Source organism: Bactrocera tryoni, chromosome 1 (assembly GCF_016617805.1).
Source record: "Bactrocera tryoni isolate S06 chromosome 1, CSIRO_BtryS06_freeze2, whole genome shotgun sequence".
Classification (NCBI taxonomy): domain Eukaryota; kingdom Metazoa; phylum Arthropoda; class Insecta; order Diptera; family Tephritidae; genus Bactrocera; species Bactrocera tryoni.
In genome coordinates this window covers 21,356,156-21,371,336 of record NC_052499.1, presented here as the reverse complement: position 1 = coordinate 21,371,336, position 15,181 = coordinate 21,356,156, and the positions used below count along the sequence as shown (strand labels likewise).

The window sequence follows — 15,181 nt, the reverse complement described above, 5'->3', positions numbered from 1 at the left end:
CAAAAAAGTCAATAAGCATATGTTTTTTCTTGAAAAAAAAAAAATAAATATATATTTCTCCTCAATTTATTCTAACAAGATTTCAAGAGCTGCATTTGTTCGGCGCATAATTCGAAAGAAATTTTTGTACCCACGTAACTTGTAATTGGAAATAATTTAAAATATCTTTTAAAGAAAATGAATTAATTCAAGTATAAAATAAAAATATGCGCGAATTATTTCACAAATAAAATCAACAAAAATCAATAATCGATATATTTCACACATTTGCAATGTTTGCAAAATAAATCTTGCCTTTAAAATATTGCTAATTGTATAAATATATCTTTTAGTTATTATGTGTTTTAAAGTATAGTAAGTTAAGTACTTTTTAGCGGTAGCTTAAGTATTTTTAATTCACAAATAAGTACATTTTAATGGCAAAAGCGACAATTTCTTTTCAAACTATGCGCCTTAGCTGCTGCTTTATGCTCCCTACTTGCTGCACATACAGTTTTTTCACAATTTTTAAACAAAAAGGTCACAACCTGAGCATTTCATACTTAAGCGAACTAATTTAGCTTGCAGTAAAATCGCTAATACAAAGAAGCATATATGGTTTTACATTTCTAATAAATATATGTACATATGTATATGCTAGTAAAACAGCGCCGAAGCGCTGCGCTCACTCCCACATTGCTCTCATGTATGTATGTACATACACTCGTACAATGTGTTTTCACATATTTTCGGCTGTTATGTGTTCCCGCTGCTTGTTGCTCAGTGGCTTAGCGCGCCTGCTACTCGCCACAATGAATGCCATGTTCTCCATGGGCACCATGCGTCCAGCGCCCCAATTAGCGGTCATAAACACCAGCAAGGCCACCTGTTGGCGTTGCAGTACGTACCGCCGTCACAGTAGTATAAAGCTCGGCACCACGTCTCCTGCATTGTTTCGCTGCTTTACAATTGATACTAACTGCCGACCATAATGTGTGCCGGTTGTTCCAGCTCATTGTCATGTACGGAGGAATAACGTGATGCGGCCACCACTGGTGTTAGGCTGCTCTTGAAGAGCTCATCTGAATTCAGTTTACAACTGGGCACAAGTTCGGTGAATTCTGAGCCCAAACCGAATTCCATATCGAGAAAACCGTACTCCCATGTGGAGGATGCCGACGCGGCCGCTGCATTGGCGCTCATGCTACTCACATACGATGAGGTGAGCGAATGCGTCGCCGAGGAGATGGTCGAAAGCGTGGTGAATGTTGCCGTCGACGAAGAGGTACATGTGTTGTATGCTGCACTACTGCTGCTACTGCTGGTAGTTGATGCGTTGGCACTACTGCTAGAGACCGAGGTGGATTGCACGGTGGTGAAGGTGCCGCTAATGGCAACAGCCGACGCTTGCGTTGTGCTATCCGACGCGCTGGTGTTCGTTGTTAAAGCGGCCGTTACGGGCACTGGTGTCGCGGTGGCTGGGCTGGTTATCGATAACGCAGGCGGTAGTATGGCGAAGAGGTCGTTGTTGTTGAGTGGGTCCAGCGCGGATTGTGACGACAAGCTGAGCACCGAACTCCAGTTGATGGAGCGTGTTGAATCATCGTCCGCATAACCAGAATCGCTGTTATCGGTGGTGGCAATGGACGTCGTGGCGGTAGTTACTTGTGACGTTGTACTAATGCTACTTGACGCGCTTGTCAACGCCGCCGTTGAGCTAGCGTTTTGCATGGGCGCTGCTGTTGTTGCATTGGACGCACTGAGTGTCGTTGCAACAGTATGCAGCTGGGTTTGCGTCGTCGCCGGGGTTGGTGTTGTTGAAGGCGGCGCCGACGACATTACCGGTTGGCAGGGAAATGGAGTTGCGCGTCCAGATTGCGATTCCCGGAAGGGATAGTGGTCGTAAGGGTGTATTGCCGCTGCGCCATTTGTAGAATCACAGTTATTTACATTAATACTACTAATGCTATTGTTGAGTGTAAAACCGCCGCTTGTGGGTTTCTGTAGGTGCTGTGTGGGTGCGCTCAGGTATGGCGGCGGCGTGTCGAGCCGTTCGGGTTGCTGATTCTGATAATGTGGCAGATGCTGTGCGAAGTGCTGCGGAGGCTGTTGTTGCAGCAGTGTTGGCGGCTGATGTTGCACCTGATAGTCCAGGTTGGTGAGACGCGCACAGTTCATCACTGGCGGCGCATAGTCCTGGTGCTGCTGATGTAGCATTGTATGTGGCTGCTGTGGCACCAACAACTGTTGCGGTGGCTGTTGCGGATTCAAGTGATGCTGCAAATGATGCGGCGGATGCAGATGCTGATGGTATTGATGTTGTGCGGCAGCTGCCTGCGCCGCTGCTTGATGCATCTCCTTAGCTTCTGTTTCGATTTCGCGATCGATGCGTTTCAGTGTATTGCATATTAGCACCGAGCGATAGAGTGACTGTTCGGATACTTGTCGGAAGCGCGACAACTTAAACATGGATAGGTTGCGTATCTTCAGACGCAGATCCTTGTAGCAATTCTTATTTGTATTGCACCATGTGCCACGCCCATCACAGCAACGTTTTAAAGGATGACGCGCGTCGAGATTCGCGGCGGTCACATGCAGATTGCCGAAGGGCGGTGGTGGCACAACAGGCGAACTATTCACATGTGGCGGCGGACTGCTACAGCCCAACTCTAAATACGATTTACCATTCTCTGCACAACGTATTGTCTGCTGCTGTTGTGGCGGTTGTGGTGTCTGTTGCTGTGGCGGCGGGTATGCCGCTTCGGGTGGCACATAAAATTGCTGACCGCCACCGGAGGGACCGTTTGTGCTCTGCCATTGTGTGAAACCATTGCTGCCAGCCATACGCATATGTTGCGGACTGCCGGTACGTGAACAATTCTGTTGTGGATATGGCTCCGAGTAGTAGTTGGGACGCGAGCCATAACCATGCGGCGCGGGCGCATAACTGCCAAGTCGCTGTTGTTGATGCGTTGTCGTGTTCGCTGCTGGTGGCGGTGGAAAAGTATGATAACGCAGTGGACAATATGTCGGTATTATGCTCTCCTCCTCTTCATAGTCATCCTCGAAATCATCATCGTCATCATCTAACTCATCGGCGCTGAGAAGTGTTGTCGCCAAAGTGGAACGTGTCGCAATGCTACCCCATGGATCACTCGGCACTGCAACAGCCTGCAATTTGGAAATGCAATCGACCGGTTCTGTCGCCGCATTAGTCCAGGGCTCACAACAGGGCACGGCCGCGACCTCCTCCAACTTGGCAATACTGTCTTCTGGTACGGGTGTGGTGGAGGTTGGTGGCAATGGCGTGGTGGCAGCCATTTCACTGGACATAGGCAGCAGCGTGGCGACCATGGAGGGCAATGTTGCTATTGTGGTGGCTGCAGTTGGACCGCTCGTGTGCTCAGCGATTTTAGTAACTTCTTTACCATTGCTAATACTATTGTGGAGGCCGTTAGTGCTGCTATTAATACTATTATTATTGCTATTCACTGTTGTTGTTGTTGTGCTTTTCGTGCTCTCTGCTGCACTATTCGTTAGTGTGCGTAAACTGGCGTTTGTATCTTTTATATTGCTGCCATTCAGTTGCTGCTCCTCAATGGCTTCGATGTAGTTGTTATTATTAATTGACCATTTGCCTGTCTTCAGTGGTGGCGGACTGTTAGTATATGTATTAGCATCCTTGGCATCGAATGTAATCTCATGTTTCCGCTTGGTAGCGGCTGTAGCTTGTAGACCCATTGCTGAATTAACCTGTAAGCAAAAGAAGAGAGTTTAATATTAGTTTTGATTGAGGAATGTAGTACTAAATTTAAAATTTGAAAATTTTAAAAATTACTTGCTGATCACAACCGTAAAACTATTTTAAGGACTTTTGAATTCAAACTCATTTGAAATATTGAAAAGTCCAGTTCAAACACCAAACAACGCATAAATTATTTCAAAGTGTCACTTCTCAACGTAGGCGACCACTCACCTCACCATTGTGATGTCTCCGTAAGACCCAACTCACAAATTTTGCCAACAACGGCAACATTTTCAAAATCGTGCTCACTCTAACGGTATTAAAAGATGTAAGATACAAATGCATTACACAAACTATTATAACTCTATCTACAACGCTCTAGCCCACTCTGCCGGTTTGTGCCACATCCTGACGCGCTAAAGCGAAAATTATCTGCAACTCCTGCCGTTTGCTTTAAAATGAAAAAAACCGAGACAAAGACAATCAGGACAGAAAAGTATACACTTATATTAGATTCTCGCACTGTGCGAACTTCCGAGGTCTTCGGAGCAAATGTCCAAGTTGAGGTGAAGAGTTTATACTACGTTAAATGTGAGTAGATATGATCGTAAGTAGCGGGAGGGACAAAAAGCGCATAGAGAAGCATGAAATTACTGTATAAAAAAATCGATTGTTTGATCGGAACACTGATTTAAAGCGTTTATGCGACTTTTTACAGGTAAGGGAAGCTCTGAGAGACCCTCGCTTACTAGTTCATCGAAAGAATTAAATCTGCTTATGCAAAATGTTCGATCCTTCGCTACAAGTGCTAGAAATCTAAAGGGTATCCAAAAATAATCACCAAGCTCAGCTTTCCATGAAGTACCGGCCTTGCACGTTGCTGCTGGGGCTGTGGTTATTCCACATTTGAGTTGTTAACCCGCCTACTAGCGCTATTCTCAAAGCTTGCTTCCGCCACACACACCCCCAAGCAAGGTGTCAAGTGAGACACAGGAAACAGCAGCCAACTGTCAACTGGTCGCTTGCAGACACTTAGCCAGACATTTGTCGTCGTCGTCGTTGATGCTGTCCTATCCGCCGTACGCGCACACAAGCAGATACTCCAAACCGGACCCATATATTTTCACGCATGTATAGCGACGCAACAAATACAACATAAGGGTGCATCCCGGTTCCTGCTTTTATGCTTCGCTTTTCTATTTTTTTTTTTGTTGCGCTGTTAAAAACTCTGACTCAGTGCTTGCTTCAGCGCACATCTGTAAATACAAATACACCCGGGTTGCACGTGCATTTCGCCTGTGAAAGTGACGTTGACGGTGGTGCTAACGAAGGGAATTGAGCTGCCTAGCGATATTCAGAGGACGACAATCGGTGTTAATGTGGTGGTGGAAGTTGCTGCCATTTCATCCCTTCGATGCAGCGCATATGAAACGTGCGCTATTTTGCCGGTGCTTGCTAAAATGTCATATGCGCTGTGCCCTCCGCTCGACTCGACACGACTCTACGCAAGCCGCTGCATAACAAAACAATAACAACAACAAATAAGAAAAACAACTGCCGTTGCAATGTACGTCGTCTGCTGTCGTGTATTCTGCTTTTCAGCGTACGCTCCCTACCTTATTCTGTCTGCTGCTGGCCGCTTGCTTGCCTGCTTGCCTGTTGGCTGGCATGCATACACTTCGTGTATTTTTAGAAAATTATTTTAACGTCGCCGTGCCTCACAATCAACGTTCCTTGTCGTTGTCGTCGTTGCCGCTGCTCCCACCGTCCGCACGTTCGTCCGTCCTTTCGCCGTAGAAATGAATGCGCGCGTCTGGTTGCATTTATACGAAATGCGACGCACTGGCGGCTGGCATCTGATATTTATAAATGTGTTTTTCGTTCGGTGCGCTCGGTCTGTACGTTCCCTTTTTGGTAATAGTGGTGGTGGTGGTGGTGATAGTGGCGGCATTGATGTTGCACGTTGGACGGTTGGTCGGTTGTTTGTGCGCTTCCATGAAACCCGAAATGAAATGAATGAAACCCAAAATAAGGAAGACTGACAGACGCAAACAAATGTGTACCGATGTATGTATGTATGTATGTATATGTGTGTGTTTATGCAGCGAACGACCGTCCGTTTAGTGCTGCGGTACGTCGTCGTACTTAAGCATGCATTCTGGAAATGTTGAAGAGGGTACACGCCGGCATGTATGACGTTCTTGCCGCCCTCATCGTTGCCGCTGCTATGGATTACAGAGGAAAGCATTTGCCTTGTCATTGCTTAAGTCTGTTTGTGTGCATGTTTGCCAGTTTGGAATTGTGCAGCTGAAGTGCTTGTGCGTCTACTCCATATGTCGTTATTACTTATAAGAATATACAGTATGTTTGTATGTACAATACGCATACATATGTATGCATGTCGCTGAGTTTGTAGGCCTGCTTGTGCTTGACAATATGTTGCGAACAGCTGGAGTGTGTTCTTCAACGCTCAGCTGTAATTTTTATGCAGAAGAGGAAGTAAATGCTGCATTTTCAGCTTACTTTAAATTCAAAATATTCCAAATGGTTTGATGTGTTCTTATAGCGGCGCCATGAAGAAAAGCTTTTTGGAGCTTTTTTGCAGCTTTTGTGTCTTTTGTAGATAAGAGTTTGTACTGGCATAACAAAATCGACAAAGCTTTTAGGTTTATTAAGTTTATTTTATAAATTAATTTCAAAAACTGTAATTTTAAAATATATTTTTTGAATTATAAAACTGCTTTGTAGCTTTACTGAAGTTACAACCATGTGTTCTAAAGCTAAGCTTTTTATATAGTGTTATATATGTATGTATGTATGTGTGTATCTCATAAATTCTACATACATATGTACATACGAAAATATGTCTTCGATATTCTAAAAGCCGCAATTTCGACAGTGTTGATCAGATAATTTTTCCTCGACGTACCAATGCTTTCTCAGCAAAATCAAGCGCACATACATACATATATATATGTATATGTAGGCTATATTATTGCCGGTCGCACAACAGCGCGCCATAAGTGGCATGATCGCACAGCAACAGTATGCATATTCATATGAACGCATGTATACATGTACATATGTAGGTATGTTTGTATGTGCATATGACTCAAGCATGTAGTCATTGCTGCTGACATAGAAAAATTTCTCTCGCCAACAGTCGTTTCTTGGTTTATTTTCAGGTTCAATTTGCAGCGCCAACGCCAACTACATATAGCCGCTGCTGGTGTGGTGCCCACGCTCCATTTTCGTTTGCTTTGCTTTGCATTGCCTTGTTGCCTTGTTGCTATTGTTGATAGCTGCCGCTGCTATTCGAAATTTACTCGAATTTATTTTCATTTTTTCTTTTCCTGCTTTTTAGAATGCTACATTTCTTGCTTATACATATGTATGTGTGTGTGTGTGTGCGTATGTGTTCATATGTGCGTGCTTGAATTTTTTCGAAGCATTTCTTGTTTACTTGGTGTATTCTCGATGGCGAAGACGATAGCACTGACGGCGTTGAAGTTAAAAGTGTGTAGCTAAAATATTGAGACTTTTTCTTGTTTTTTTTTACATATGTACATACATACATATGTATATTTTGTGTTTACTGTGGTGCGTCGTTCCCCAAAATATGTACATATATACAAAATGAGAACTGAAGCCAAGTGTTGCTGAGGTGTGGTTGCATCTGAATTAAAGTTTGTATATTTATGCTCGCTGGTGGGTGGGTGCGGCTAAGCGTTCTTTAGCGTTTGAACTCATTGTTGTTGCCTGCACTTAGTTTGTTGGCTAACTAACGAACACGCGTACATACATACATACATACTCTGCTAGTCGTCATTTGTTGACTTTTTCTTTGGTGCCTTTGCGACTTTTGGGTCGAGGTTTGTTTCGATGTCACTGCGGAGTGCATTAACACAATTGCTGTATTTAGTTTTAGTGTTGTTGCCAGTGGGAAGTGATTAGTGTGGATTTATACAAGTATTTGGCGCTGATTTAGGCTGTTGGTAGAAAATGCTAGAGCTAACAGCTTTTATATTATGCAAAGTATATTGAATTTTTAAATTTATATTTATATTATTTTTTATGACACATTTTTGATTAGTTTTATGAATTTATTTATTTTTTTTTGTAATATTATTTTTTATGTGTTTAAAAATATTATTTAAATTGTTTTTTCTTTTTTATATCTTTATATCATTGTGGTATCATTTACATATTTTTTAAAATACGTTTTATTGGTTTTTTTATTTGTATAGTTTTCTGCGTTACTTATATTTATTTTTTTATTATAATACTTTTTTATTTTTTATAAAACTTTATTTTGTCTTCATTTTTATTAATTAATTGAATTTAGTTTTTTATTTCTTAATCATTCATACACACATACATATGTACATACATAAAAATATTGTAAAAGCATTATATAATTATTATTTAGTTTTATAAATTAAAAAAAAATGTTTTTTATTGCTTATTTTTTTTGTTTTATTTTATGCTTACATTATCTTTTCTTTATTTTTTTAATTTTATTTTTATTTTCGATTTTAATAATATTATTTTATTTATAACTCATTTATAATATAAAGTTTCATTATTTTTTATAAAGATACATACATACATACATATTTATAATTTATGCATATGAAGAAAACCAATTTTCAATGAGAATATATGAACATTTGCTTTATATTTTACTATTTTATTTTTGTTTTATTTTTTGAATGGTTTACTTTATTTTTGAATACTTTTAGTTCTATACTTTTATTTTTTATTTATTTTCAATTATTTTATTTTTGTATTTTTTATTTTGCATATTTTTTTATGTATTTTATTTTTATTTTTGTTTTTATATTTCGTATTTTTATAATTTTCCATTTTTTTATATTTTTCATTTTCATAAATTTTTGTTACTTTTATTCTCATTTGTATGCTTTTATCGTATTTATTCCCTTCACACCCGATTATTTCTCCACACAATTCCTCATCCGTTTCGCAATTCTTGTGCACACCTTCGCATGTACACATATGTACATACATACATATGTATGTATATGCACATACTCCTATAAATATGTGTAAATATCGTTTATTTGCTTCACTTGAAGTTCTTTCTCATATTATTTCTCAATATTTGTGCTTTTTGTTTCGCGGTTTTTATTTGTATTTATTTCCTCGCTACCGCCTGATATGCGTCATTGCTGAGTCACAGCGTTTATTGCGAATCGCTGGCGATTTTTTGCTTGCCATGACAAGACTATAGAGTTCTAAGTGATTTTGTAATAAGGGTTTACCCACAGCTCGTGGCGGTTCCACATTCTCCAGAGCAACTGTGGTCGAGTCAGCTCAATGAAATTCTTAATTTTTGCTATAAGTTTGTAAACATTTATGGACATACATACTACGTATGTATGTAGCATGAATAAGTCTTGCAAAAATAAAAAAAGCATGAAATAAGCGCAGTTGAAGACGCTGATGACATTGCGGAATTCTCTTTAATACAAACAAACACACACACCCATAAATTCATACATATATGCATGCAACAAATGTGACTACGCACCAGTATGCATGTGCATACATACATAAGTATGCCCATCTTTATGTGTCTGCCCTCCTGATTCACGCTGATTTATTGCTGCACGACCAGACATCATCGGCGCGCATATTCACGCGACTGCAGCTCAAAAATAAAAAATAATAAGAATAGCTTACATATACCATATGTATGTATGTCTGTATGTATGGAGGCGCAAGTAGCTATCAAAAGCGTAGGCCACAATCGTAGCACCAAGCACAGGAGAGCACAATAAAAAGCAATTTTTGGCGCACGTGTTCTGCACTTACTACGACGTCACACACACTCCCAACAAGCTTTCGTACGAGCAGCATCCCACCCTCAGCTATTATCTTTGCAGGCATCTCGGCATGCATCCCGTTTCAGTAAGTGCAATAACAAAACGAAAATTGTACAATTTTTCAAGGGTAGCATTACGCGCTGCCATACACACACAAACATACGTACATGAACAATAGTAAAAAGCACAACAGTAAAAGAAATATATGTATGTATGTATGTACATACAGATGTATATTTTTGTTTCTAAAACTGCAATTGCTTTTGTTGTATTGAAAACAAGTATTGTCGGGGGTGAATGAATTTACTTCAACAACTGTCAAGTTCTGCGCCGCTTTGGCAAAGCTGCACAAAAGTAAACAATGCAAATTCAACCAAAAATTTTAGTAGATAATAATAAACATAAAAAAGCCTAAAAAGCAAAAAATATGTACATACATATGTATATATGTATGTATGTATGTATGTATATACATATGTATGCAAGAAAACTTCGTGTTGCTTGAAGAGTGCGAGCGCAAAGTTCGCAAAGAAACAAAAAAGAATTTAAGCCGCAAATTTTATGAATGGTTTATAAGCAAGGAAAAAGCTGCCTAATCGGCGTTTAATGTCAGACATACAAACAAACAAGCAGCTTCATTAATAACTGTTACTGAAGTGCTCAGACCAATGTTTACTACTTCCGCGCGTTTCGCCACAGAGTGAGTTGACCGAAAAAAGTTAAAAACTGGCGCGTCACAATATAAATTAATATTTTAATGACTCTTTGGCACAAGCTATACCTACATACATACAGTGTACATACATATGTACATACATACATATATAAAAATGTATGTGTATACTCAAGCATGTATCTTAAACTCTCGCTGCCAACAAATCGTCGTACTTTGGACAATTATATTATTTTTACAACTGTTTTTTGTTTACCAAATAACGCTCAAAAATATAGTTGTTACATATTGTTGTAGTAATTGTTGTTATTCTCAACATTGTTTGCAATACTTTCATTTTTGTCAATGAATGTTGTGTGGGCGCTAGTTGTGAGCGCAGCGACCAAGTCAATAACCCGGAAAGAAAAATGTAATTAAAGGAAGTGAAATCTCGCTCTTCACTTACACATGCACACACATACATTCAGGCACCTACACACCAATTGCATGCTCTCCCACTCTCAAATGAAGCTCTTAAGCACGTTCACTACACTTTATATAAGTATGTACGGCCACAAGTGTTTTTTCTTTTCTTGTTTTTGTTAAAAAAAAAAGCAACGACGACAAAGACATTGCAAAACTCAACAACATGACTAGTTGGGAAACTATGCGAAAAAAGGAAGTGCACACACTATAAACTGCACCAGTGATGATGGCGCAAGCAAGACAAAAGCGTTGACGGAGAGCCATAGTATTTAAAATAAAAGAAAGATAAATAATTCTCACACCAATTATAATGACTACCTTGCGCCTTCAAGTTAACGTCGGCGAGAGAGACACACCGGCGTAGACGTCAAATCTTTTGAAGGTCGTTGCATAAATTTGTCATATCGCAGCGGCGATAAAAGAGGATTGAACCGAGCACAAACAAGAAATGATGTATTGAAAGGGTTTGGGTTGTTTCTGCGCCGTCGCAAGTAAGCGCGATGGCAACGCTTGTCGTTGTAAATTCAAGCGAAATAAAATAAAAGTAAATAAAAATACAAAAGCGTTGAAAAGTAAAGGGCCGGAATCGTGTAAAGATATATGTATGTATGTATATATGTAAGTAATATTTGGCACGTCATTACATTGTATGTAAAATGCTCCATAAGCTGTCATTGAGTCATGAAAAGTTTGCGGCCAGAAAAATGTGAATAGTACATTTAAGTAGTTGCGAGCTACACGTGGCAGGTGATATATGTACATACTTACATATCTGTGTAAGGTGCATTTTGACCCGCAACATGTTGCTAGCTATTGCAGTTGTCATTAATTGCTCTTAGCAAGCTAATGTCTGTGCGCTTAAAGTTGATTATGTGTGCCTAATGAATTTATCAAATAGTGGTTATAATTTTACACTTCAATAAAAGCATAAATTTTTCTTTAGTAAAGTATAATTTTATTCGAATCAAGTAAATTGTAATAATTTTTAACAAATTACGCACTTACTCGACATTAAATAAATGACAAAAAGCGACAAATGCACACCTCTAGCAAATAAAATTTTGACAGCTCAAAATGGAAGAAGCAAAACAGTAACAGTTTGTAAAATAACTCCTACCAAACTTATATAAACCGCAAAACGCTGCATGAAGTCATGCAATTGAAGAGAAGTAAACAAACGAACAGAACTCGAACAATTCTCGCCGCGTAAATAAAATTTAAAAAAATCCGGCGGTTGCTCGGCTGCAACAAGACAACACCTGAGAAGCACGTGCTTACGCGACGCCAACTGCAGGCATTGCTGCTTTGCGAATATTAAAATTTAATAATAATTCAAATCGCGACAGAGTGTTTGCCTACAATCTCTTAATTAATCGCACATTAATTATATGGTAATAAAATTTTATATATTTTCAACGAATTTGTGACACAGGCATAAACAAGAGAACAGCTGTTAATGTTGGACGTTTAAGAAAAGTCAAACGTCATAGTTTGTTTACATTGTTATATACATATGTACAAATGTATATGATTCGTAGCTGTTATTGTTAATGACATTGCTAATGTTACGCATCACATTGTGAATTCAATAACGGCATTAATATATGTACGAGTATGTATTTTAAGTATACAAATGTCTGTATGTTTAACAGGAAAGCCAACTACGACAAGGCACCACAACTTTGACAGCTGATTAAATTTATGAGCACATTGTTGAAAACGAAACTGAGAGAGAGCATAGACAAATGGCACGATGACGAAACAGGTGGTGGCAATTAAGGAAATCCCATCAGCGCGTATAAGTGTTTGCTGCAAGACAGACATTTCTACATACAGACGCATGAGTAGTGCTGTTGAATGTGAGATGTTGCGGTGCGGCCGCCGGTAACATATGTATGTATGTATATGTGTGCATGCCTTCGAAATGACAATGTTAATGAATTCAGTAGTGGAATGTAAATACATGCGTTTAAGTGTGTGTGTGTGTAAAAATTATTATCGGCAATCACTGGCACATAATTAAACGATTTGGTCTGATTGTTAATTGTTAAGAGCAGCGTTTGTTTACGTTTGAAGTAAATAGCGGAATGAAGCAAAATGGTAAACAGTTCATATTATAAAAATCAATATCGGTAAACATTAGGCAGCAGTAAAAGTGAATTATAATATATACAAAAGCTGCAGTATAATTAATTCGAAAAACGGTAGAGTTGAATCATGCAAATATTTGGACATTTTTGCAAATTTATAACTAAGAGACTGCAATGTGTTAGCAGCAAATTTTTCGGCAACTTACATATGTATATTATATATTATGTATGTACATATATACATTAACTCCACATGAAGTGGAGCAAGCGCGTGGAGCGCTTAAAAATCGCGGATAAAACTAAAACTTCTTAAAGCGTTCGGTCAACGCGGCTGCCATTGACTAACTATGTACATGCTTAGTAAATTATGTACATACATATTTCTCCTGCTGGCAAAGTGCCTGCTGTCGGCGGTGGCTTTGGCATAATTGAGGGCGAGACGTTGTTGTTTGCTGCCAACAGCATTAATGCCGACAATAAAAAATCAAGCAACAATAGCATATACTTATGCTTTGTGTTGGTGGCACCATAGTGCCGCTAAGAATTGTCTGCCTGCAGCTGGTGTATCCAAAGAAAAACCCTAAACAAAACAGCAATAAAAACTGGCCGTAAAAGCTCAAAGACGCAGCCAAGCACAACGACGCCACGAACGGTCCAGAAAGCCTTAAGTGCCCTGATACCACCGCGTACATACATACATACATAACTGCATAGTGTTGAATCAGCGTTCGCTTTGTAGCGCAACGATCAGTTGATCAGTTCGTTCCGAGCGCTAGTTAACATCTCGAAACCAGTGTGCGACCAACACGCTATGTGTACGCGCTTAAGCTGTACGCAATAAAATGCTATTTCTACATAAGTATGTGCTGCGTTAGTGTCTACTGTCGCTGTTGACTTTACCTTCAAATTCCGATGTGCGCTCCAAAAAGAAACAAACTGAAGCAATATTACAAAAAAAGGAAAACCTTATAAAATCAACAACAGCAATATACTGCTTTTAAAGCTAAGTTTTGTAGCAGCAAACAACCAAGCCCGTGCTACAAACTGGCATAGACACGGCTCAACTCTACAGTTATAACACGAAACACTTGAAAGCCACGCAGCAGCAAGTTGTTGCTCGAGTCAGCGCTTCCAGTGCCGTCGTCACTTGTATAATTTTTTATTTTATTTCGCTGTTGTTATTATTATTGCTTTATGCTTTTACAGCCTCTACGTCTTTGTGCCAACGGCTGGCTAGCGCGATATGTTGTTGGCTTACGTATGTACCATCAACTAAGCGCTTAAGCAAAACAACATTATTTCGTATAGCGCGAGCTTGCTCGTATTCAAGAAAGTTAACCAAAAGGTAACAACGGCAACATAGTCAACATATCGGCGCAAACCTGCTTAGCCAGTCAAGTTTTCGTCTTTGCTTTCGTGCGCTTCGAAAACGCATTCGAAGGCGATGCCATGCCAAGCGAAAAGCGAAGTCAAGCCAACTCAAGTCTTGGTTTTTGTCGTTGCTGTCAACCAACTTTACTGTTGACTGATGGACTGACTGACTGGCTATGAAAAGTACTCGCTTGGTTGGCTGGCTATTTCACTGTCTCATAGCTTGGCTTGCTTGCGCGCTGCTCTACGCTTTTGATTGGATCTTTTCAAATGCCGTTCCAACACGCGCTTCACTTCATTTGTGTCGACCGTAAATACACGCATACATACATAGGCACATGTGTCTGTGCGACGGCCATGAAGTCCCACTTCACTCGACACAATCGAAAAGCAAACAAAAAATTAAAGAAAATACAGCTGAAAACAATGTGAAGAATTAGGCGGCGAAAGCTACCATCATAATAATAGTTATATATGCAACACGCGCAACATAAAATGTTTTCAGTTTGTACGCTTTTTTTTGCACCGTTAGCTGCAGCAGCTGTAATTGTCAAAGTGGTAACAGCGTTGAAATTACACAGCAGTAAAAGCCCAGCTGTAAGCGCGACTTTTGCGGTTGATATTGTAGACTCTGAGCGCTGTAATGTTGTTGGCGCGAAATTCAAACTGAGATTCTGATATTAGAAAGTTGGTTTCGGTGTGGAAGACCCTTGGTTAATGTAGCATGCTTACTATACTCGCTTTTTTTGAAGCTAAGGTGTAAGTTCTGTGCGATTTTTTTAGGAGTAGGAACTAACCACGAAAATGTTGCTTATCAATTTGGAAGCTTTAGAAAGATTAATGTGTGTGTGCGCAAGCTATATTGAAGAGCGTGTTGCTTCTATATATGTATGTACATATCTACTTATATACATACATATGTATGTGCATGCATACATTATATAATTAATACATAAGCTAAAATAGCTAAAACAACAAATCATGCAACAAAACCTCACAAAGCGTCAACAGC

General features: G+C 39.6%; 1 protein-coding gene across 1 annotated transcript in view; it reads right to left on the bottom strand.

The window, feature by feature from the left end:
- Positions 1 to 470: 470 nt before the first annotated feature.
- LOC120769344 overlaps positions 471 to 15,181 on the bottom strand; it is a 40,810-nt gene continuing 26,099 nt past the window's right edge. The window contains exon 2 of the mRNA XM_040096308.1: positions 471 to 3,732. Coding sequence (XP_039952242.1) covers positions 955 to 3,732 — 2,778 coding nt within the window. The 3' untranslated portion in view covers positions 471 to 954. The remainder of the gene's footprint in view (positions 3,733 to 15,181) is intronic.